The following is a 20,390-nucleotide window of genomic DNA, read 5'->3' on the forward strand; positions in this document are numbered from 1 at the left end:
AGGAAAGCTAACTTCGGGCGGAGCCGAAATTAATATACCCTTGCAGAATATTCTGTAAATTATATTCTCCAAAATTATTCATATGATGAATTTTTAATACTCATAAAAAATCTCAACTTTGGCGCCGCCGGAAGTTAGCTTTCCTTTCTTGATAGTAATAGAATAGAAATCGAAATGGCTTGCGAAAGTTTGCTTCCTTTCTTGTTTCACTTAGCTTTAATCGCACTTGCACTTACTGGGGAGTGAAGCTTTAACAATAGATTTCCATATATGTAAACTATTAAACTTTTATAGATGAAAAATCTTTATTTTAAAATATTTTCAGAAATTTATCGTTTAAAAAAACATATAAAGCGTTTAAAATAATTTTTTCCAAGTGACACATAATGGATTTATCACAAATTTTGAGTTTTATATTTTATAAGTATGCTATTACAATGAATTATGCTAAGCAAATATCTATCGTATGCCATTTAAATTATTCGATAACGTCTTTTGGCTCTAGGGATATGCGTTTTACAAAGAAAACCTCAAATCGTGCCACTGTGCGTGAATTTGGCTTCTGATCACCAAGGAAACTCGACCAAAACAAACGTCAACCCTTAAAATTGGTTGTTATTGAAAAAAAAAATATTCGATAGGCTACTTTTCGTTTACTCTATATTCATGCCGCAAAATCGCCGAAAAAAATCAACATAATAAAAATGGATTTAAAAACCAGTGTCAATAATAACCAGGGAGTCTTGGAGGCTGGGTCCGAAACAGAAGCTATTCCTCCTCCCCCACCAACTGCGGCGGGCAGGCCAAGGCCACCCACTTCTCAGCTCTTTTCGGTGAGTCCTGGGATTTTAGGGCAAATTTAATTAATTAAGTAATTCCTGTGATTCAGCGCGGCAATCTGGTTAGTAGTCGGGCACCAGGAGGCGATAAGTCAGTTCTGGCTAGGCCATCAACAGCAGTCCGGGCCGTGGGCTATGCAGCCAATAGCGGATCTGCTGGCCAAAAGTTCGACCAGTTTTTCCTGGAAAAGGCCAAGCAGCATACCCTCTCGTCGGCAAACGCTGTGGATGCCGCCAAGGAAGTAAAGTGAGTAGGAACAACGATTTTTTTTTTCACTTTCCATACAATTTTTTTAACGTAAAACAGAAATTATAATTATCTTTGGTTTAAATATAAAGCAATTTTTTCTGCTATAATAGTTACTTATTTGGTACAGATAAATCATTTTTTTAAACGAGTACTTCTGGCAAATATATTTGTTGTTTGGCATACGTAATGCTGATAGTAAAATAAACTTATCTTTTAACTTAACTTATCTTATAACGCTCTTTATTGGAAGAAGTAAGACTTAGTAAGCATATAATTATTAAACAATTAATAAACATATTATAGCAATCTTTTTACCAAATTTGAATATATTACAAAACAACAAAGTTTGACTATTTTCCGAATGTTCCTATTTACGATTAAGCAACTACGAACTCTTTAAATCATCGTTTTGCTGTTGTAATACTTACAACCAACCGTTTATTGCTTTTGAACCAGTTTTGAAAGTGTCCTGTTTTATTTTAAATTAAGACTTAAGTATATATCTGAAGATTTTTTTAATGATTATAGCCCACAAATCAAGTATAAGAATCTGGAGGGCAAGATTGTGAAGCTCTTGGAATCGTCCATAGTATTGGCCTGGCAAAGCTCCGCGGCTCGATCGAGTGGCGATATTAACTCTGAGGCAAAGTCGGCATTAGCTGAGTCGTTGAATAAGGCCAAAGAAGCTTTCTCATTGGATCGAACTTTGCACCGTTTTCGGGACCAGCAAGGCGAAAATGTTTACCACAACTTCGATTTAACATATGCGGTGAGAGAATACAAGGATCATTAAAAAGAAAAATTAAATATCTTGGGTACAGGTCTTTTTTAATCTTGCCGAGCAATACGAACGTAATGACTTGCACATCGAGGCCCTCAACACCTACAGCATTATGACCAAGAACAAGATGTTTCCACACGTCAACCAGCTAAAGATAAACATGGGCAACATCTACTACAATATGGGAATCTACCAGAAGGCGGTTAAAATGTATCGCATGGCCCTTGATTCGGTGCCGAAGAACTTGAGCCAGTTGCGGCTTAAGATCCGTGAAAACATTGGCGTCCTCCTCGTTCGCATGGGCTCCTATTCGGATGCTGCCTCCAGCTTTGAGTTCATCATGTCTGAGCGGGCGGATATTAAGAGTGGCATCCACCTCCTCCTCTGCTACTACGCCATGGGCGACGTGGAGAAATTAAAGTTGGCCTTTCGCAGCCTGTGCGATGTGCCTGCCGGGGAAACGGAAACCGATCTGGGAAGCGAGAGCAATATCATTAAACTGCAGCAGCAGGCGGACCAGGTTGGACCAGCTGGCAATCAGGACTTGCACAAGTCCTTGGACCGCGAGGACAACGGGAGCGCGGATGTGGCGGTGATCGATGCAGAAGGTGGAGGTTCTTACGAAAAGGTTGAGGAGACCGTGAAGTTTTCGGACAAGGCAAAACAGCATTATGTTCTCCAAGCCCTTAAAAAAGACGAGCTCGCCGTGTACACAAATCAACGCCGAAATGCGGAGAAGCGATCTATTACAATGATTGTAGATCTTATCTCACCCTTAATCGAAGAGAACTATAACGATGGTGAGCTATTACAACAAATTTCAACTATTCATAAATTGAATTTTATATATTGTAAGTAAATTTCTTAATAATGAAAATATGTAGAAACGAACCGACAACAATGCAAGGTATTAGATACACTATTATATCGCTTTTCCAGATTCCGAATACATTATAAATAAAATAAACGGTCATAAATACATATTTAACTAATTTTTCAGGATACAATTGGTGCATTGAGATCATCAAGACTTCAAATCTGGCGTGGTTGGCCAACGAACTCGAGCTGAACAAGGCTCTAGTTTACCTTAGACAAAATGACGTAAATCAAGCGATTGAAACACTTCAAATGTATGACCGTAAAAGTGAAGGATCTATGACAGCCAGCGCCCTGACCAACCTAAGTTTCATCTATATTAGTGTGAGTTTTGAAAACACAATGTCAAAAACGTACACCATTAATTCTATTACAAAGTTATTTAATTACTTTAAACACCATTTGCAATGATACCAGTGAAAAACGAATATATTTCCCAGTTCGTTAGTATGGGGTCTTGGGTGATCTGTCTTATGATTAAAGTATAAAACTGCTATTCGAATATATAATTTTTTAAAGTGTCAAACAGATAAAATTATGAAAATACAAATATAATGAATAAAATGTTTTTTTTAGCTCGGCAACCTGGAGATGGCCACGCATTGCCTTAATCAGCTTCAGGAAATCGGAGCACTGGAAAATAATGCATTAGCTTTGATCAATGCCAGTATAGTTGACTTGCGGAATCAGAACCTCATTTCAGCCCGCGACCGTTTGGAGCGAGCTCTTCAACTTCAGCCGACGAACTTTGAAGCCAACTACAACCTAGGCCTTGTGGCATTGGCGCAGCAGGATTTCGAGCTGGCCGAGGAGCGTTTCGAGGTGCTTAAGGCCCAACTGATGATGCCTCACTCTGTACAGCACAGCCATGTGTTCTACCAACTGGCCAAGTTGCAGGAACGTCGGCTGGGAGGCGGATTTAAAGCCACCGCTGCGCCGGGAGCGGCACTGCAAGCCTACCTCCAGGTACTCGGAATTTCCGCTGCCGACATCGACTCGCGGCTGTTTGAGAAGGTCGGCTCTCTGTACGAGCAGATTCAGGACCATCAGGAGGCCAATCAGTACTACAACGAGGCGTACCGCATTAACATGAGCGACATCGGCATCGCCAGCTCCATCGGCTCCTACTACATCAAGCTGCAGGCCACGGAAAAGGCGCTGTACTACTATGAACGAGCGGTTCTAGCCGATCCCAACGATCCAAACCTGATGTTGCGTATTGCTAGCTGCTTCCGCAACTCGTACCTGCCACCGAAGCAGTACCTAGGCATGTTCCAGAAGATCTACGCCCGTTTTCCGGACAACCTTACCTGCGTAAGGGCCCTTATGCAAGTGACCAAGTCGCTGGGCTTAGCTGATCTTCACGATCGGTACGCATTGGACTACGCGCGCCTGCAAAAGCAGCAGCAGGAACTGCAGAACGAGCAGCGATACCAGCAGCAGCGCCTTTCTTCTGCGACCTCATCCAGCAGCCGCTTGCGAAGTATGTATTAATTGCTAGTATGTAGAATGATTACATCCACTGACGGTTGTTATCAGTTTCTGTGAAAAGAATATATATTATTATATTATATTATTTATTTTATATAATTGTACATATTTACTAATTTTTTTATCTTATCCTGCAGCAGTCAGACAATCCAATGAGGAACGGTTGCAAGAGAACAGCGACATCTCCAAAAGTATGACCTATACTCAGAGTACTGCTACTTATTCCGGTAAGGTTGTGACAGCTCCTGAAGGATCTTAGGTATACTATACTTTTTCCTATTTTTACAGTCCAGCAGTTTGATCCTTTGGGACCTCCGGCAGAACGTCCTCGCACTGGCAAATATCGAGCGCAGCAGAGCAAAGACGATTCAGACGATGATGCAGAAATGAATGCCGAAAGCTTGTTGCCCGTTTAAATATATTTTTTTGTTTACAACATACATATGTTGGAATCAATTGTTAGTCTTTATCCTTCGCAAAACTCAACAGTAAATATAAGCAACTAAAGAATAATTCTCTCTTTTTGGTTTACCAAGTAAGTCCGTTGTTTTGGCTATACTTCAATTTGAGTTTGTTTGCATTGATAGGGACATTTAAGCTTTTTGTATATAGTGGCAAAGCTTACCCTAGAACACATTTTACATATTTTCCAATTTTTAAAAATATAGTTTAAGAACTATCAAAACATTAGCATTTGCATTTAGTAATTATATTGAGTTGGGTTTTAAATATTATCTTTATTGCGATTTTAAGGCCAGTAATACATACATTTTTGTGTTCTGATATTATGTTTGAAAAGTTAAAATGTTGACCATTTGGATAAAAAACTTGACCGTTGGTATCGTCTGGGTAATTAATCATCATTGTTTAGAACATCGCTTAGGCGATCGCCCAGTTTCACCTCATTTGAATGACACGCTAGTTACATTAGTTGATTGGTTTATTGAGTAAAATGTGTGCCTCTATTTATTGAATGTTTAAAATTTGGTTTAACTTCTCTTCAAGAATTTGTGTCAAATCGGCAGACCCGAATGAGTTAACTATTTTCATTTTACGATACAAATTTTTTGACAATTACATACACAAAAACAGCGTTTTAGATCATACTTCCGATTCCTGATTTTTTAATTCTCCCTCTCTTTTGTTAATACGTATTTTATGTTGACCTAAACAAAACAAACCACTTTAACTTATACAAGCCAAAAGGTACAAAACAAAATGGATCGTTGCTTATACCCACAGACAGCTTCCAATCATCAAATTCAATCTTAATTTTCTCTCTAATGATTTGCTTTTCATTCTCCTTCGATTCCATTCCCTACCTGCCCTAAATAAGTTGATGCACAGCGCTTAGAAGCTCATGTACCCGCGAGAGGTGGAACGACGCCTTGCACACAAATACGAGATCAGCACGACCAATATCAACGCGGCTAGGGCAATACCAACGGCAATGGGCACCACGTCGGACGTTTCGGAGCTGTCGCAATCATGTACGACTGAGAACCCAGTGGCGTTAGCAGCTAGGAACGCCTCCACCTGGACATCGCGGACGCTGATCGATCCGATCAACTGCTTAGCATCCAGAGTCTCGGTCAGGTTCATCTTCTGAACGCGTGTGCAGTGGTAGGACATCTTGTCGGGCGTCTTGAACTCTCCAGCACCCCTATGAATCAGTTGAATCGTTTGGTTTTCTGTAAAATCCAAATATCTATAACTTTCATTGCTAAAAAATATTTAAAATCTCCATACCCTTGGCATTAGGAAAGTCTTCGGTCAGCACATTTAGATGGATTTGAATGGAGGAGAGCTCGGTGGTGTCGTTCTTTTTATCGAAATACATCAAAAACGATTGCTTGGAAGTTTCGGGTCCCCAGTTCAGATGAATAAACTGGATAGTCTGACTTGTACAGTCCGAATCTTCAATCGATGCGGTGCTAGGAATGTTATATAGACCGTGTGTGAAATTTCCATCTAAAAAAAATTAAAAAACAGTCCTCTTTACTCAAATAAATAAATAAACAACATTTTTAAAATGTTTAAAATATAAATATTTAAATTAAACCAATTATTTTTAAAATAAATGCCACTTAAATGAAATGGCTGATGCTTATAGTATAGAATAAAATTGTAATTTATTTTATCTATTTGGTGTTAAAATAGGCCATTTGATCTTTAAATTTAATTATTCATTAAGTGTTTTATTCTCTTGTTTTTCGTTCAAAAAATAGTTTTTAGTTAATTTTCTTACCCTTAGCCTCATAGGTGAAGTTCACTTCAGCTGCCATTTGGAGCACAATGCAGGAGGCATTCCAAGTGCCTACGGAGGGCGCCGGAGGAGCTTTAGTCGTGGTTGTCACTGGTGCTGGTGTGGTCGTCGTCTTTGGTGACTCAGTAGAGGTTGTGGAGGATGTAAGTGGCGTGACCGTCGAAGTTGAACTGGATGTGGTTGGCTTCTTTGTAGTTGTCGAAGTCGTTGATGTAGATGTAGATGTGCTGCTGGTTTCCTGGCTTGGATGTTCCGAAGACGTATCAGGAATCTTGAATTCGGCATCAGCCAAACTAATAAACTTTTGAGAGAGCACTGAAAGGAAAATTAGTTTCGAAATATAGAATAAAATTTAAATTTATTTAAATTTTTTCTTTATCGTAAATATTTTCAGTTTAATTTTGTATCTATCAAATGCGGTGTGAATATACTGCTTAGCTAAGATTACCACGCCTTTGTTTCCGTTTCACGAATATGAGTCATTTTACACTCGATGAATAATTAATTTTCGTTTTCACCGAGTGATAAGGAATGAATTAAAAGAAATGTGGGGCACAACTAGTTACAGATGTCAACATATTATGACAGAAATAAAGCGATTATGCGAGTTAATATGATATGAACGTAATGTCTGGTTGTTAGGCCGATGATAAAGCCTACAAAGAAAATCAATGTCCAGACAAAACATGCCAGCAGTTTTATCGAGCTTTTAATCCCCTTTTTGCACTCTTCGTATTTCGCTTGCGTTTCAAAACAATAAGACAAAGTAAAAACTACTTGTTGTTTTCACACAATCGGCGTTGGTGATTCATACACTAATTGAATAATTGTTGCCAAAGCTGTTTTCTTTTTTAATATTTTTTGTTGAGCATGGCATCCGCTTTTAACTCTGCTATCAATGTGTGTTCACGTCTCACCAACCCCACCCGTTCTAGTTTAGTTCCGTTCGGTAATGCATTCCAGAGAGATGACCTTTAAATGCAAGTTCAGCAAGCAAACATACTGAGGATAGGAAGTCCACGGACAAGAGGCGTGTCCCGCCTTAGACATGTAATACAATTTTTACCAGAGGAGGAACAATTATGGGAATATAAATAATTTGTGATAAGATAAATGTGCCTCAACCACGTAGGAAAAGTGTTCGAAAACAAATACTTAATTTGCGTGCAATAAAATATACTTGATGGGTTCTAAAATGATTAAAATACAAATAAATGTGCTGCGCCATTGTTATTGTAATTTTATATTTTATTATTACTCAATTTTTGTAATTGTATATTTTATATTTTATTATTACTGTATTTTTGTAATTGTATATTTTATATTTTATTATTACTGTATTTTTGTAATTGTATATTTTATATTTTATTATTACTGTATTTTTGTAATATTTATAAAAAAGGGCCAAACAAACTTAGCCTAATCAGAGATCTTCCATGACTCCGTATAATTGTATTTGTAAGCAATATATAAGAAATCGATAGCTTTAATATTCTGATGCTCAAGATGTGTCAACTATTCAATTTAGTAATTGAAACAATTGTTTTGCTGGTCAATAATTCTTTGTTCTCCGGTTTCTGCCTTATTCAGTACAATGAACTAGAATAACATTCTAGTGCTATAAGCGAGACTATCGCATAACCTAATGTGTGCCTCATGCCGAATGGTAGTAGTTGTGAAATCAAATGCAAATACCTCCCGACATATGAAGATTAGCGGTTGAAAAATAGCTGAAAAGCTCAGACCGCAAGAAATCGGATACTGCAAATGACATCAACTAAAGGGGGAGTAGTGCGAGTACCATCGGGAATTGCCCTAAACGAGGGCGATAAGCAGAGAACAATAGCCAACCGAGTTGGGCAAATAAATAACTATTTAGACTGTGCTGAGAATCAAGTGTAATTACATGTCTGATAAAGGGAGACGAAGGCACCGATGATAAATAGAATACGCCTGCATAAAGGGGCGGACGGCTTTATCTTGCTGCGATTTTCGGCATGCAGGTAGTACCAGCGCCAGCTGTGCTCGATGCCAGATGAGGGTGCCGGGGAGGTAAGAGGGATGTGGGTGCTGCAACGGTAAGTCACACCATTTTGTTAGAACAGAGAGTAACGGACGTCCAAAAACTTTGCTAAAACTGAGTAATTGCAGTGTTGGCGGATGATTGTTGCTCTTTGTTCACAAACCCCAAACGCTGTTACTGGCTTGTACTTTCATTCCCTGTTTTTTGTACGTTTTCCGTAGATAAAATACTACAGACTGTCCCAGCTGTTTCGTGAGTGCGAGCGAGACGGCGAATGACGACAAATATAAATAATTTGCGATGAAATGGCATATTGAACAAAGGCCTCCGCGCGACGCAGTTTTTTCGATGGAAGTAAAGGGTTCGCGTAGTATGTCATTTGTCCACTCACCTGCGCCACTTAGCATTAGCAATGCCGAGCAGGTCAACAATTTGCTGGCAAACATAATGAATGTCGATCTGCGTAAGCCTGTCTACAATTTTTCGATTTGTTCACTCCACTGACAATTGGCACTGCTGAAATAATAGCTGTGATTTTTCTACCCGTTCACTCAGACTATCGCATAAACTAATGTGTGCTGCTTGTCAGTGTTACCAGATTGTGAAAAAGCATTGAGCCCGAATTCGGTCAACCAACAATTAAAATTTCCTAAAAAATCATATTTTCCCGCTAAATTCAAAAGCCAGCTTAGATTTAAACATGTTAAAGCCTAATACTCAGATCGACGAAAACTGTCAAACAACTGGCGTACACTTTTTGTCAAGGGTTTTTTTCACCTCGGTCCTCAGATCGACAAAAAAATACCAGAAAATAAACATTTAAAAAAAAAAGATTGCAGGAGTTTACATATGAGGACAAAATAACATTAATACTATCTGGGGTGACTCTTGTCAGAACAAAATGTTTCTTAGGTCAAAAATGTACCTAATGATTATATCTTTTAAAGGCTCTTTCCCGTAAATACGATATTTGAATTGTATCTACTTGTCAACAAACCCCGCTGATTGATAGTACGACCGTAGCACGCTTAATTCTGATGAACTCTCGAAAATGCAGTCACACTCGAAATATTAAAGTTTTTCCGCTAGCGAACTCGTTTGTCGATCTGAGCTCCCACCTACTTTTTAATATATATTTCTTTATACGGAGCAACTGCGCCAATCCTGATAATATTTGCTTTCCAAAATCGTACCACATTTTATTGGCGGCTATGTGACGCACTAACTCCAAAATAAAGACTAGTATCCAGATCCAAACAGCTGGCGTTCACTTTTCGTCGGGCCTTTTTTTCACGTCGGTCCCCTGATCGACGAAAAAAATACCAGAAAATTCCATAGCGTTGCCAGTCTGCGGAAATGAACTTTGGGTGAACCCTAGCGAAAATATTAAAAAATTTAATCTTTTAGCGTGCGCTTCTCACTGAACATTATACGAAATGGAGGGAAAAGCTCAAAAATCTCACAAAAGTCGATTGCAGGTGTTAACATGTGAGGACAAAATAACATTAATACTATCTGGGGTGCCTCTTGTCAGAGCAAAATGTTTTTTAGGTCCAGAATGTACGAAAAAACACAATAAAAGTGCAGCTATGAACTTTAAATTAGCAAATAATTATCAGTAAATTAAAAAAAACAACTGTTAAATTTAAATTGTATTGTTTTTTAATTTATTTGTACAGCGGGAGACTTGTCTTGCCAAGGTATTTGATTGTGAGTTTTCCCTCCATTTCTTATAATGTTCAGTGAGAAGCGCACGTCAAAAGATTAAATTTTTTAATCTTTTCGCTAGGGTTCACCCAAAGTTTCATTTCCGCTGACTGGCAACGCTATGGAATTTTCTGGTATTTTTTTTTGTCGATCAGGAGACCGACGTGAAAAAAAGGCCCGACGAAAAGTGAACGCCAGCTATTTGCCTCTCGCTCTCTCTCATGACTGGCGTACGGTTTTCGTCGATCTGGATACTAGGCTTTAACTGCTTGTCAACAAACCCAGCTGATTGACAGTACGACCGTAGCACGCTTAAATCTGATGAACTCTCAAAATTTTGGTCACACTGGAAAGATTAAAGTTTTTACGCTAGTTTTTACGTAATCGTTTGTCGATCTGGATACTAGGCTTAAGCAAGCAAAGAATTTTTCACTCAGCAGCATTCCAGAAATACGTATTAAAGGGATGACAATATTTATTATTAGTTTAATACTTTGTTATAGAAATGCACTATTTTTTCTTGGGGACAGCACAGGTTAACTTGATGCTCAGGGAAAAGTACCCCCAATGTCCAAACACTTCCCAACACTAGAATCGATACAAATCGACGACTCCCATACTACTTTCAACTGGACCATCTCCAACGACAAGAGGTAAACAAATAGAAAAAAGGTAAATATTGGACGAAATTACAAAAGGTGGCCTATAGATGGACTTGCCACCGCGCACCCACCCATCCTATGGTGCCCCTGTGGGTTTTATGGGACACAGCCCATGTTCAATGGCCGTAGTCCCTGCCAGGCCGGAATACGACGGGTTCATCTCCCCATAGGTAAGTGCCCTAGGCCAACATCATTCGCAGCTCAATACATTTAATAGATTTTTATGAACATTATTAAAACAATTATTTGCATACCAGGCAAAACAGCTACCCAAGTGCGGCAGCTACAAGGCCTTGTTAAAGTCAGGAAATTTGACCTCGGGGAATTATTAAGTTTGCGCTTGAAGCGACTTAAATGGACGGGTAAGTAAAAACAAAGAATTTCAGACCCTGAGTTGCGCAAACCCGGACTCAAGCGCGCAAAATCGCGAGAATGTGTAAAAAGGATTGAATGTATGTATACAGTTACTTAAAATCTAATTACAGGTTCCCTACGTGAACGACATAGGCCACTCAGGGATTTCGGCAATATAACCCCTGGCTGCTGTTGGCTACTGTTGGATCCGTGTGGGCATGCTCAATTATGCTGTGGGTCAGAATATGGGGAATCCACAACTTACACTCGCACCCTTTCATCTCGTCGTCCAGATTTGCCGAAGAGACCCGCTTGAAAATGAGCATATCCTCGATTCTTGTACCAACTCCAAGTAATTTTTCCAGCAAACTCGGTGGTCTCGAATCTCTGTCGGATCCACTGCTAGTTCCTCCACACATCGCGATAGGGTGTCGGCTACGACGTTCTCGCTTCCTTCCCTGTGCTCGATGTTGAAGTGGAATCTCTGGAGCCCTGAACCACCTTACCAACCGACCTGAGAGGTCCTTTATAGACATTAACAACTTCAGACTGGCATGGCCCGTGATGCACGTGAATGGCGTGAATAGGCTTAAACGACGGCCGGAACTTTTAGATGGCCAGGGGGACCACGAGACACACTTTTTGGGTCACGATGTAGTGAACCTGGTGTTTGTTCAGTTTCGCGGGTCGCTTGTCTGGACGCATCTTTTTCGCCCTCAGATCGTCCTCTTTTCCGCGCAATCCGGACATTTCGGAGAAACTTTGTCTGGCCTTCCGCATCGGGAGCAGAACCTACTGTGTTCTGTTGCCGCGCAGTCACAAAACCCGTAGTCGACAGCCCGCTCAGAACGGATTCCTGACCTTCGCACGCAACTCATCCTCGCGGCCTCCAAAATTGCGATGCACCCCGCAGCACTCTTCCCTCAATTCGTCCACTGTAAGCACATCCATTGCGTAGACGAATCTTGCGATGCTCTCTCAAGCCCCTTTTAATAATTTTCACCATCTGTCGCTCTGACAGTATTTTTTTTAAGCGAAAGGCTAACTGCTGCATCGCACGGCTTCTTCCGGCTGCTGCTCCCTCTGCAGAAATTTCTTCGGAATCTATCCATCAGCGCGGCACGCAGCTGTCATAGAGTATAGATTCTTACTCTATGATCTTGGTAAAAGTCGGAAGAAAGCTTTTCGGTCGGAAAAAATTCGGCATGGGGGAAGGAAGCACCTTTCTTAGGGATCACAAAAACATATGCGAGCTTCCACTGCTCCAAATAATATCGATTTCCATCAATACTGTCAGCTTAAGGAGGAAGAAGTCTGTGTTCGCATCGTAAAGCTTTTCTAAGTCAATCAGTCCTTTAAAAAATCGATAAGCGTTGGATATGACAAGAAAGCATCCTGCGTAATCGTAACGCAGGCAAAGGCATAATTAGTTGGTAAGAACTTTTTCCTCGCTATACTTATTATGTACATATGTATATATGTATGTATATCTCAGGAATTTTTCATCGGCAAACAACGTCTAACATAGTCAGGCACCTCGAGGGGGCGAGCAGTGCAAGAGCAAAATCAGAAACAGAGCCAAACACAGAATGAAACAGGGAAGATGGGTGGTGGGCGTATCATGTGGTCACCACGCATTACAACATATGAACGACCATTTCAGTTGGATGTTGAGACCCAACAGAAAAATCGACTTGGTTCATTATGCAAAAGCACGGCAGGAAAAGTAACGAGACCGAAGAAAAATAGTGAAAAAGACAAGATCGAAGTAAAAGCGCGACAAGTGAAAGACAATTTCTGTTCCAAAATTCTTTATCGCACCATTACAGGCTTAAATTGACAAAGCTGAAGAGTCCAGATATGACAAGTGATGCAAATATGCTTTCACATTCGTAGGAATCTTTTCTCGGGGAAACACTTTCCTTTGTGACTTCCACAGATAAAAACGACGCATTGCTGTTCCACGTTATTCACGCTATTCTTGTACCCATCAGGAGAGGGAAACGAGTATCTTCGGGAAGTTTAAAAGTAAAATTTACAATTCAAGACTCCCGAGATAACTTTATAATATACAAAAGCAACGTTGGATAACTCAAAGAATCTTAAAACCAAAACAGATGAATGCTACAAAAAAAAAACAAAACTTTGCAAGCATTAATTTTTTGCATTGGAAAACATTTTGCCTGATATTTTAAGTGGAGTATCAGTGTGCTTACAAATCTTTTTAGTTTTAAATTTGAATTACCCAGATGAATGCAGGACATTCATCCAACAATATTATTTTTTACAAATTTCCAAAAAACTTTGAAAAATATGCCAGCTAAATAAGTAATTTTAATTTAAAACATCACTTTTTTACATTCATATATTTTTTTTTCATTTTAATATTGGGTAATTAATTTGAATTTCCCATTAGGTTTCTTCGTTTTTTTTATTTAATTTTTTTCTAATTTAAATTAAATCAATTTTTGTATATTATTCTTTAATTTTAAAAACTACAAAGTAATACTAATAAAACATTGATCACTTTCTGTCGCATATCAAGAAAAATCACCGTCTACATCCATGTCTATTTTTAACCTACACCTTTTCAAATTGCGTTTAAAGTTCATTTGGATGTACTGAAAACCAATCTTCCATAAACTAATTAAGTAACGAAGACACTTTAATGGAAAGAAACAACAATACAAATTAAAAAGCAATTGATCAGTGTCAGATTTAAAACATCCTCGAAATACGACATTAAAGATACAAATACAAAACCAGTTAACAGAGCTACAAAAGAATCCCTTAGAAATTAATACAACTATAAAAGAGATTGCAAATTCAATCAGCTTAAACATTTCGATGTGATGAATAATTTTCTGTGTGTCAAATTATACTAAAATATTCAAAAGACTCATTTTGCTTATTGAGTTTCGGAAACTGAAAATATCTTCCTGAATTTGAAAATTAATCATATTTAAAAATCATAAAAAATCATAATCATATTTAAATATATATGAACCTTTCCATTTGAGGCTAAACATAAGACCCTTAAAACTAATGCCTAAATTATTCCCATTTTCTGCAAAGTTTTTCGGTTGACCAAATAAAATTTAGCGAAACCAAATGCTCTATACCAGAGAACTGCAACGATTAAGAAGATTAAGAACTTGTAAAAAATATTTAACTAAATAATGAATTATGCGAAGCTTGCATTAAGAGAAAGCAAGCTAGACTTCCGTATGAGAAAGTAAAGAAAACTCCTTGTAGTAATAATGGAATATCTTTGTCGATAAAGGTACACGTTAGTGTAGTAACTATTTGATGCCTTTTATATCTGAAGTATTTCATGTCTTCAAAGATTTCATCGTGAATAGGGAAGCTCATTTCAACTTTAACGTTGAAAATGAAATTAAAGATTATTGTTGTGAAAAAGGCATAATTTATCATTGATCGAGTTCACATACACCGCAATTAAATGGAGTATCCAAACTCATAATCGGATCCATAACTGAAAAGGCTAGAGCTATTTTTATGTTTAACTAAAGGATGGAAGTTGCATTATTTTAACCATAAGGATATTCTCTTGCATAGTACATTTGGAAATAGTTGAGATTTTTGGGGAAGCCTGTTTAAATAGAGGCAATATACAAATAATGAATATATACTCATTACTTCCGATGGTTGGAATTTCTAAAGACTAAAAAAGACTATTTGAACTGCTTTGATAAATTCAAAGTTTTATTAAAATACCAGGGGTTACTATATTCCAATTTGGCACTCATTTAACTTCGGATTGGTATAAGATACCTTATCGTTTAATTATGTTTATTTTGTTGCTGTGAACCCAGAAATTCCGAATTCTCGATTTTCGGAAATGAGGTAATCTTCTAAGTTGGCCGATTTGGATTCATATTTAAATTGCTTACTTTTTTTTAGCATACTCTGAGAAAATTTTAAAATTTTTATAAATATAAAAGCATACCTTCGAAAAACTCAAAAATGAATATGTGGAGTAAAAATAGAATTGAAAAAAAATGTCTTCAGAATTGTTTTCCGACCAAAGATTTTATCGCAGAAAATCTTAGGCGTTTTTAATGAAAATGCTCTTTTGTGATATCACAGTACTCGACAGGCGCACACCTCTAATGTTGTTTGTTCCATATGCACTGACGTGGCCCAAACCACAACGCCAGAGGTCAGAGTCCAGAGGTCTCAGCTTGGAGCTGGCATACGGCTCGCAGGATAGTCCAGATTCCGCCGGCAGTTTGCTCCTCGTTGACTCTCGCAAATTTTGGCCAGCTTCGCATATTTCAGTTGTTTTTTTTGTTGTTTTGCGTGTGACAAAACTCAATGGGGAAAGTGGGTAGTGGGGAAGGTCCTTGAGTCCTCCCATCTATGTGTCCATTGCAACGGCATTTCCGCTGGCAGGCAACGCTGTGGTGGCAACTGCCACAAGCACTTTTGACATTGCCATGCAGAATTGCGAAGGGCAAGCCCCGATTTGAGCTGCCACCAGTGCTTCGGACAGGATGTGCAAGGATACTGTGTATAATCAACGTAATTGTTGTACACAAACATACATTTTCCAAAGGGGTACCAATTATCCCATTGTCTTCGGCATGCTGCTTCTTTCTTTACCGAATTTTTTTAAAAATATTTTTCCGATTGTTTTTATTGCAGCTATAACATATAGTCGTTTGACTTTCGGACTTATATTTATATATATAATACCTGTAATAGAAATAAGACTTTTAGGAAAGTTTCGTCTAGATAACTTGTAAACTGACAGACGGACATGGCTATATCAATTTGGGAGGCTTTTGACTGAAATAAAAAAAATGCAAAAATCAAAATCAGTATTAATTTTTTTTTATAATTTTGCATTCTTGTGGAGCATCAAACATGTTTACTTAAGCGAATACCAGGGGTCCTCCTTGACCTGCGGAATATTGTACCGGATCTTCACGGGCGCCAGAATGTGCATTATCATGTGCTTGCACTCGCTGGATGCGGACGGGGATTTTGGGAACACCAGCGATTGGTTGATGCGCTTGAGCAGGATGTGCACATTGGAGCCATCGTAGGGAAGACGACCGAAGACCATCGCGTAGCAGACGACGCCGCAGGCCCAGATGTCCGACATGAACGGGTCGTAGGCCACACCTGGAATTAGTGTTTAGGTAATGTTGATGTTAATGCATGAAAGGGTTAGGGATGAGGACTTGCCCTTTAAAATCTCTGGGCTGGCGTAGGCGTAGCTGCCGCAAAAGGTTTTCGAGAGGATCACTTGGTTATCGGGAGTCCGCGTATCCTTGCGCGCGAACCCAAAGTCGATCAACTTAAGGTTCCAGTTCTCATCCAACAGCAGGTTCTCGCACTTAATGTCCCGGTGCACCACTCCTTTGCTGTGGATGTACTCCACCGCACTCACCAGCTGCTTGAAAAGAGTCCGCGACTGCGGCTCATCCAGGAACTTCCGCTCACGCACATAGTCTAAAAGCGTTCCATTCTCGGCCAGTTGCATTATCAGGTATACTCTGCGACATGGATTCGGGGTTTAGCATCAAGGATTAGTTAACGACGCAGGTATACTGACAAGAACCAATCATAAAATACTCGCTATACCTCTAAAGGCTTTCCTAACATAGGTTTCTAACAACGGGTTAGCTAAGCTAATTTAATGCAAATAGGTAAAGTCACATGCGCACATGAATTAAATTGTCTAATCAGGAAAATCAATCGACAAAAAGAATATAGTGTATTGGCATAGAATGCTGCTTTAGTAAATAATAGATCAGAGATTCGCTGATCCGTAACAAATGTTATGAAAAAACAAAAGTCTATCACAAGCAAATCGAATTGATTAGATTTGTTCGGTCCATTTCTATCGACACTCCGAAATCAGATGTTATTAGGAAATTCAATTTAAAAGGTGTCACGTGATCAGTAAATATGCCTCTTGTAATATATTACTACACATTGTATTTCTCTTGTTTAATGATGAATTCTTTGTTTTTATATTTGATTATTTTTTATTGGACTAAACTTTAATTTTAATTTCTTATATAGGGATGGAGACCCTTTTATCATACACCGACATGTGCAACATGTAAAAAAGTTAGATGGTGCAAAAAAGCTTCTATCAATACGAAAAAAAAGCATTGCCAGAATATTGTTTTAATTTCTAGAGTACTGCCATTTCTAAAAACTGCCAGCTGAGGAGGATTGAGGTACTGTCTCACCTATGACTGGTCTCGATGCTCTGATAGAAGGTAATCAAGTTGTCGTGGTGCAAGCCCTTCACTGCCTCTATCTCCCGCGGCAGGAACTTCTGGGTGTATTCGGTGGGAGCCTTCACCTTGGATATGATTTTGACGGCAACCCGTTTACCGTACTCCTCCGAAAAGCCGATCTTGACCTTGGCATAGTTGCCTGTGCCAATCACCTTACCCAAAATAATACCATGCTCTTCAAGGATGGTCTTCTGTGGCTTGGTCTTGTCATCCGGCTTGGCAGGAAGTCCTGGTGCTCCTGGTGGCTTTGGCGGCGGAGGGCGGTCATTAAAGGTGTAGACCTTCTGCTCCTGGCGGCGACCCGAGTTCTGGTCGGTGACGAGGTCCTGCGATGAACTAGCACCAATGACTTGGGGAACGGATGGAGGGTTAGTTGAGGTGGAGTAGCAATGCCTGCCTTGAAGGTGATTTACCTCCGCCTTGGTCGTTTTTCCTTTTTGGCGCTGTCGCCATTAAAAATGGTACCACAAGTGCGATCTACCAATGTCGCCAATGCTGTTAATAACTGCGGAAATGTCGTTAAAAAATAAGAATTATTAAAATTACAACATGTTGCAGAAACGAGAAATTTTGGAAGATTAATTTTTGAAAGATTATGACACGTAATGAAAATATGTAGTTATATCTAAAAAGGTTTTTTCGGAGTCTTCCTGTTAGGTTGTGTCGATTTGTATCGGTTCAATGAATTCACTAATGTATTAATAAAGCAATATTGGCGATGGAAATACTGGTCTAAAACCTCTTTCGGCTCTTTAAAATAACATACTAGTCAGTCGAATGTTTTGATTGGCTTGTTCTCAAAAATATGCAAAAATTGTTAGAGGGGTACGTAAAATCATGATTGCAAATGAAATGAAAAATACTTGTTTTACGGAAAACATCATAGTAACCAAATATCGTTACTATCAACAAATATACGAATGTAAATATATTTAGTACCCAATTAAAAATTAATTTTATTCGAAATCATAGTCTCTAAAGCCTCCTTCATCAAATGGTAGGTTTTTGGTAGGCAGTGTGCCATGAAACTTATATAGAATATAGAATATAATAGGGTCGGAAATGTCTCCTTCACTGCGTTGAAAACTTTTGACTGCAATTTTAATACCCTTCGCACATTTAACAACCAATATTTTTGAGGTGGAATGAAAAAAATAGATTAGTTAGTATTTGGTCGACACCATTTAAAAAACAAGAGAGAACGCTATAGTCGGGTGCCCCGACTATCAGATACCCGTTACTCAGGTAAAGGGTGTGCGAGGGAGATGGAGATAGAAACTTTGATCACGCATAACTTTTTAACGAATGGTCCGATTTGAAAAATTTCTCCTACATTTCGATAGGTATTGATAAACACAATAAAACTGCATTTTTACTTTTCCGAAATATTTAAATTTTTAAAATCGTATATAAGCGATTGTGGGCGTTAAAGGGGGCGTGGCACCTTTTTGAAACAAACTTGCGCTGCGTAGGAACTCCTAGAATCTGCATGCAAAATGCCAATCTTCTAGCTTTTATAGTTTCCGAGATCTCAGCGTTCATACGGACGGACAGACAGACGGACATGGCTATATCGACTCGGCTAGTGACCCTGATCAAGAATATATATACTTTATAGGGTCGGAAACGCTTCCTTCTAGCTGTTACATACTTTTGCACGAATACAATATACCCTTTTACTCTACGAGTAACGGGTATAACAAGCAAAGGGGTATTTCCTTAATTATTTTCTGTTATTTTTGAATATTTATTGTATAGTAGACTGTCTATGTAAAATTCTATGCATTTTTAATCTGTTAACGGGCACTGACAAACGAGTAAATGTTTTTTAAATTTACATAAAATATGCCCATGTCAGAGACCACAAGCATGCTGATACTCTATGGTACACAATCATATTTTAGGTGCTTCAATGACCTGCAGGCACATTAACTTATAGCAAAAATGCATGTAAATAACCTCGTGGCGATTTTCCCATTCCGTCCGTCCCACACACTTTCCAGCTCGCATCCATATGAATTGCTCGCCCGCAGATATGTCACTAGCCCCAGAAAAGTATGCTATGGTGGTTTCACCAAAAACATTGTCCGAGTGGCAGACGGTGGCATTTAATAAATTCAACGGCAAGCGCAAACAATTCATAAATAACGGCCGAAAAAAAGAAAAAAAATCACGAAGGAAAAAACTTTACAAAATTCACTGACCGTAAAGCGTGGAAAGAGGGATATCGACATCCCACACATTTCCGCTTTTCCTCTTCCCAGTTCGGGAAATGTGGGAAAAGAAAAGGAAACAACATGCGTACGTAAAATATTTGCACATTTTTACAAGAATATTAATTTATGGTATTTTCTGTTGCTCAGTATATTTCGAAGTTTATTTTTCTGAGCTCGAGGCGACGCAATACCCAAAATTGAATTTATTTCAGGTTCTGGTTTTGAAAAAAGCTGTAGCTTTTAATTTTATTATTCTACAAATATTTGCTTAAAATTTAACCAACCGTATGCATTTATTGACCTACTGTGGGAGGGAAAAAAATGACAAAACATTGTATTGAACAACTTTAAAATAATAAGATAAGATATAAAGCACTTACTTTCTCAACAGTCATTTTTAAAACTAAAAACACATGTATTGTTACATATAATAATAATATATACTAATAAAAGACAAATTGGTATGCTTTTTATATCAAATGTTAGTTCAAATAAGTCTCGGAAAATAATTCTTTAATTTGTATGTATTTTTGGTAGTTCCAATGAAATATTAAAATATTCAACAAACATACAGCTGTCACCAGAGTATCAAAATCAGCGTGATTAGAAATTTTAAAAATAATTTTTGTTTTAGAAGTAAAATA

At 38.5% G+C, this 20,390-nt stretch overlaps 4 protein-coding genes across 4 annotated transcripts; 2 read left to right on the forward strand and 2 right to left on the reverse strand.

The window, feature by feature from the left end:
* Positions 1 to 657: 657 nt before the first annotated feature.
* LOC108045765 (intraflagellar transport protein 88 homolog) lies at positions 658 to 5,158 on the forward strand. The gene is made up of 8 exons (XM_017125182.2): positions 658 to 833; positions 890 to 1,086; positions 1,618 to 1,858; positions 1,911 to 2,670; positions 2,871 to 3,070; positions 3,323 to 4,229; positions 4,375 to 4,464; positions 4,526 to 5,158. Exons 1-8 carry the CDS (start codon positions 705 to 707, stop codon positions 4,651 to 4,653), a joined length of 2,652 nt encoding a protein of 883 aa, XP_016980671.1. The 5' UTR covers positions 658 to 704; the 3' UTR covers positions 4,654 to 5,158.
* Positions 4,955 to 9,121, reverse strand: LOC108045766 (lysosome-associated membrane glycoprotein 1). Its single transcript, XM_017125184.2, has 4 exons — positions 8,918 to 9,121; positions 6,486 to 6,818; positions 5,987 to 6,208; positions 4,955 to 5,928 (listed from the first exon to the last, which is right to left on the reverse strand). The coding sequence occupies exons 1-4, from the start codon at positions 8,970 to 8,972 to the stop codon at positions 5,588 to 5,590; spliced, it is 951 nt and encodes a 316-aa protein (XP_016980673.1). The 5' UTR covers positions 8,973 to 9,121; the 3' UTR covers positions 4,955 to 5,587.
* Positions 9,122 to 10,883: 1,762 nt separating this feature from the next.
* Positions 10,884 to 13,592, forward strand: LOC108047669. The gene is made up of 3 exons (XM_017127958.2): positions 10,884 to 11,065; positions 11,153 to 11,257; positions 11,381 to 13,592. Exons 1-3 carry the CDS (start codon positions 11,008 to 11,010, stop codon positions 11,563 to 11,565), a joined length of 348 nt encoding a protein of 115 aa, XP_016983447.1. The 5' UTR covers positions 10,884 to 11,007; the 3' UTR covers positions 11,566 to 13,592.
* A 2,498-nt stretch (positions 13,593 to 16,090) lies between these two features.
* On the reverse strand, positions 16,091 to 18,169 carry LOC108038634 (testis-specific serine/threonine-protein kinase 3). Its single transcript, XM_017115466.2, has 4 exons — positions 17,944 to 18,169; positions 17,480 to 17,879; positions 16,464 to 16,774; positions 16,091 to 16,400 (listed from the first exon to the last, which is right to left on the reverse strand). The coding sequence occupies exons 1-4, from the start codon at positions 17,981 to 17,983 to the stop codon at positions 16,144 to 16,146; spliced, it is 1,008 nt and encodes a 335-aa protein (XP_016970955.2). The 5' UTR covers positions 17,984 to 18,169; the 3' UTR covers positions 16,091 to 16,143.
* Between the last annotated feature and the right edge of the window lie 2,221 nt (positions 18,170 to 20,390).

This window comes from Drosophila rhopaloa, unplaced genomic scaffold (assembly GCF_018152115.1).
Source record: "Drosophila rhopaloa isolate 14029-0021.01 unplaced genomic scaffold, ASM1815211v1 contig_2, whole genome shotgun sequence".
NCBI classification, from domain to species: domain Eukaryota; kingdom Metazoa; phylum Arthropoda; class Insecta; order Diptera; family Drosophilidae; genus Drosophila; species Drosophila rhopaloa.

Excerpts from the sequence above, each read along its gene's own strand:
- LOC108047669 (XM_017127958.2), top strand. The coding sequence starts at position 11,008 with ATGTTCAATGGCCGTAGTCCCTGCCAGGCCGGAATACGACGGGTTCAT. Across the intron at positions 11,066-11,152 it reads ACGGGTTCATCTCCCCATAG|GCAAAACAGCTACCCAAGTG; the intron begins GTAAGTGCCCTA and ends TTTGCATACCAG. Across the intron at positions 11,258-11,380 it reads GAAGCGACTTAAATGGACGG|GTTCCCTACGTGAACGACAT; the intron begins GTAAGTAAAAAC and ends ATCTAATTACAG.
- LOC108038634 (XM_017115466.2), bottom strand. The coding sequence starts at position 17,983 with ATGGCGACAGCGCCAAAAAGGAAAAACGACCAAGGCGGAG. Across the intron at positions 16,775-17,479 it reads AGCATCGAGACCAGTCATAG|AGTATACCTGATAATGCAAC; the intron begins GTGAGACAGTAC and ends TCCATGTCGCAG. Across the intron at positions 16,401-16,463 it reads CAGCCCAGAGATTTTAAAGG|GTGTGGCCTACGACCCGTTC; the intron begins GCAAGTCCTCAT and ends CACTAATTCCAG.
- LOC108045766 (XM_017125184.2), bottom strand. The coding sequence starts at position 8,972 with ATGTTTGCCAGCAAATTGTTGACCTGCTCGGCATTGCTAATGCTAAGT. Across the intron at positions 6,819-8,917 it reads GCTAATGCTAAGTGGCGCAG|TGCTCTCTCAAAAGTTTATT; the intron begins GTGAGTGGACAA and ends TTTTCCTTTCAG. Across the intron at positions 5,929-5,986 it reads AGACTTTCCTAATGCCAAGG|AAAACCAAACGATTCAACTG; the intron begins GTATGGAGATTT and ends TGGATTTTACAG.
- LOC108045765 (XM_017125182.2), top strand. The coding sequence starts at position 705 with ATGGATTTAAAAACCAGTGTCAATAATAACCAGGGAGTCTTGGAGGCT. Across the intron at positions 1,087-1,617 it reads GATGCCGCCAAGGAAGTAAA|CCCACAAATCAAGTATAAGA; the intron begins GTGAGTAGGAAC and ends TAATGATTATAG. Across the intron at positions 1,859-1,910 it reads ACTTCGATTTAACATATGCG|GTCTTTTTTAATCTTGCCGA; the intron begins GTGAGAGAATAC and ends TCTTGGGTACAG.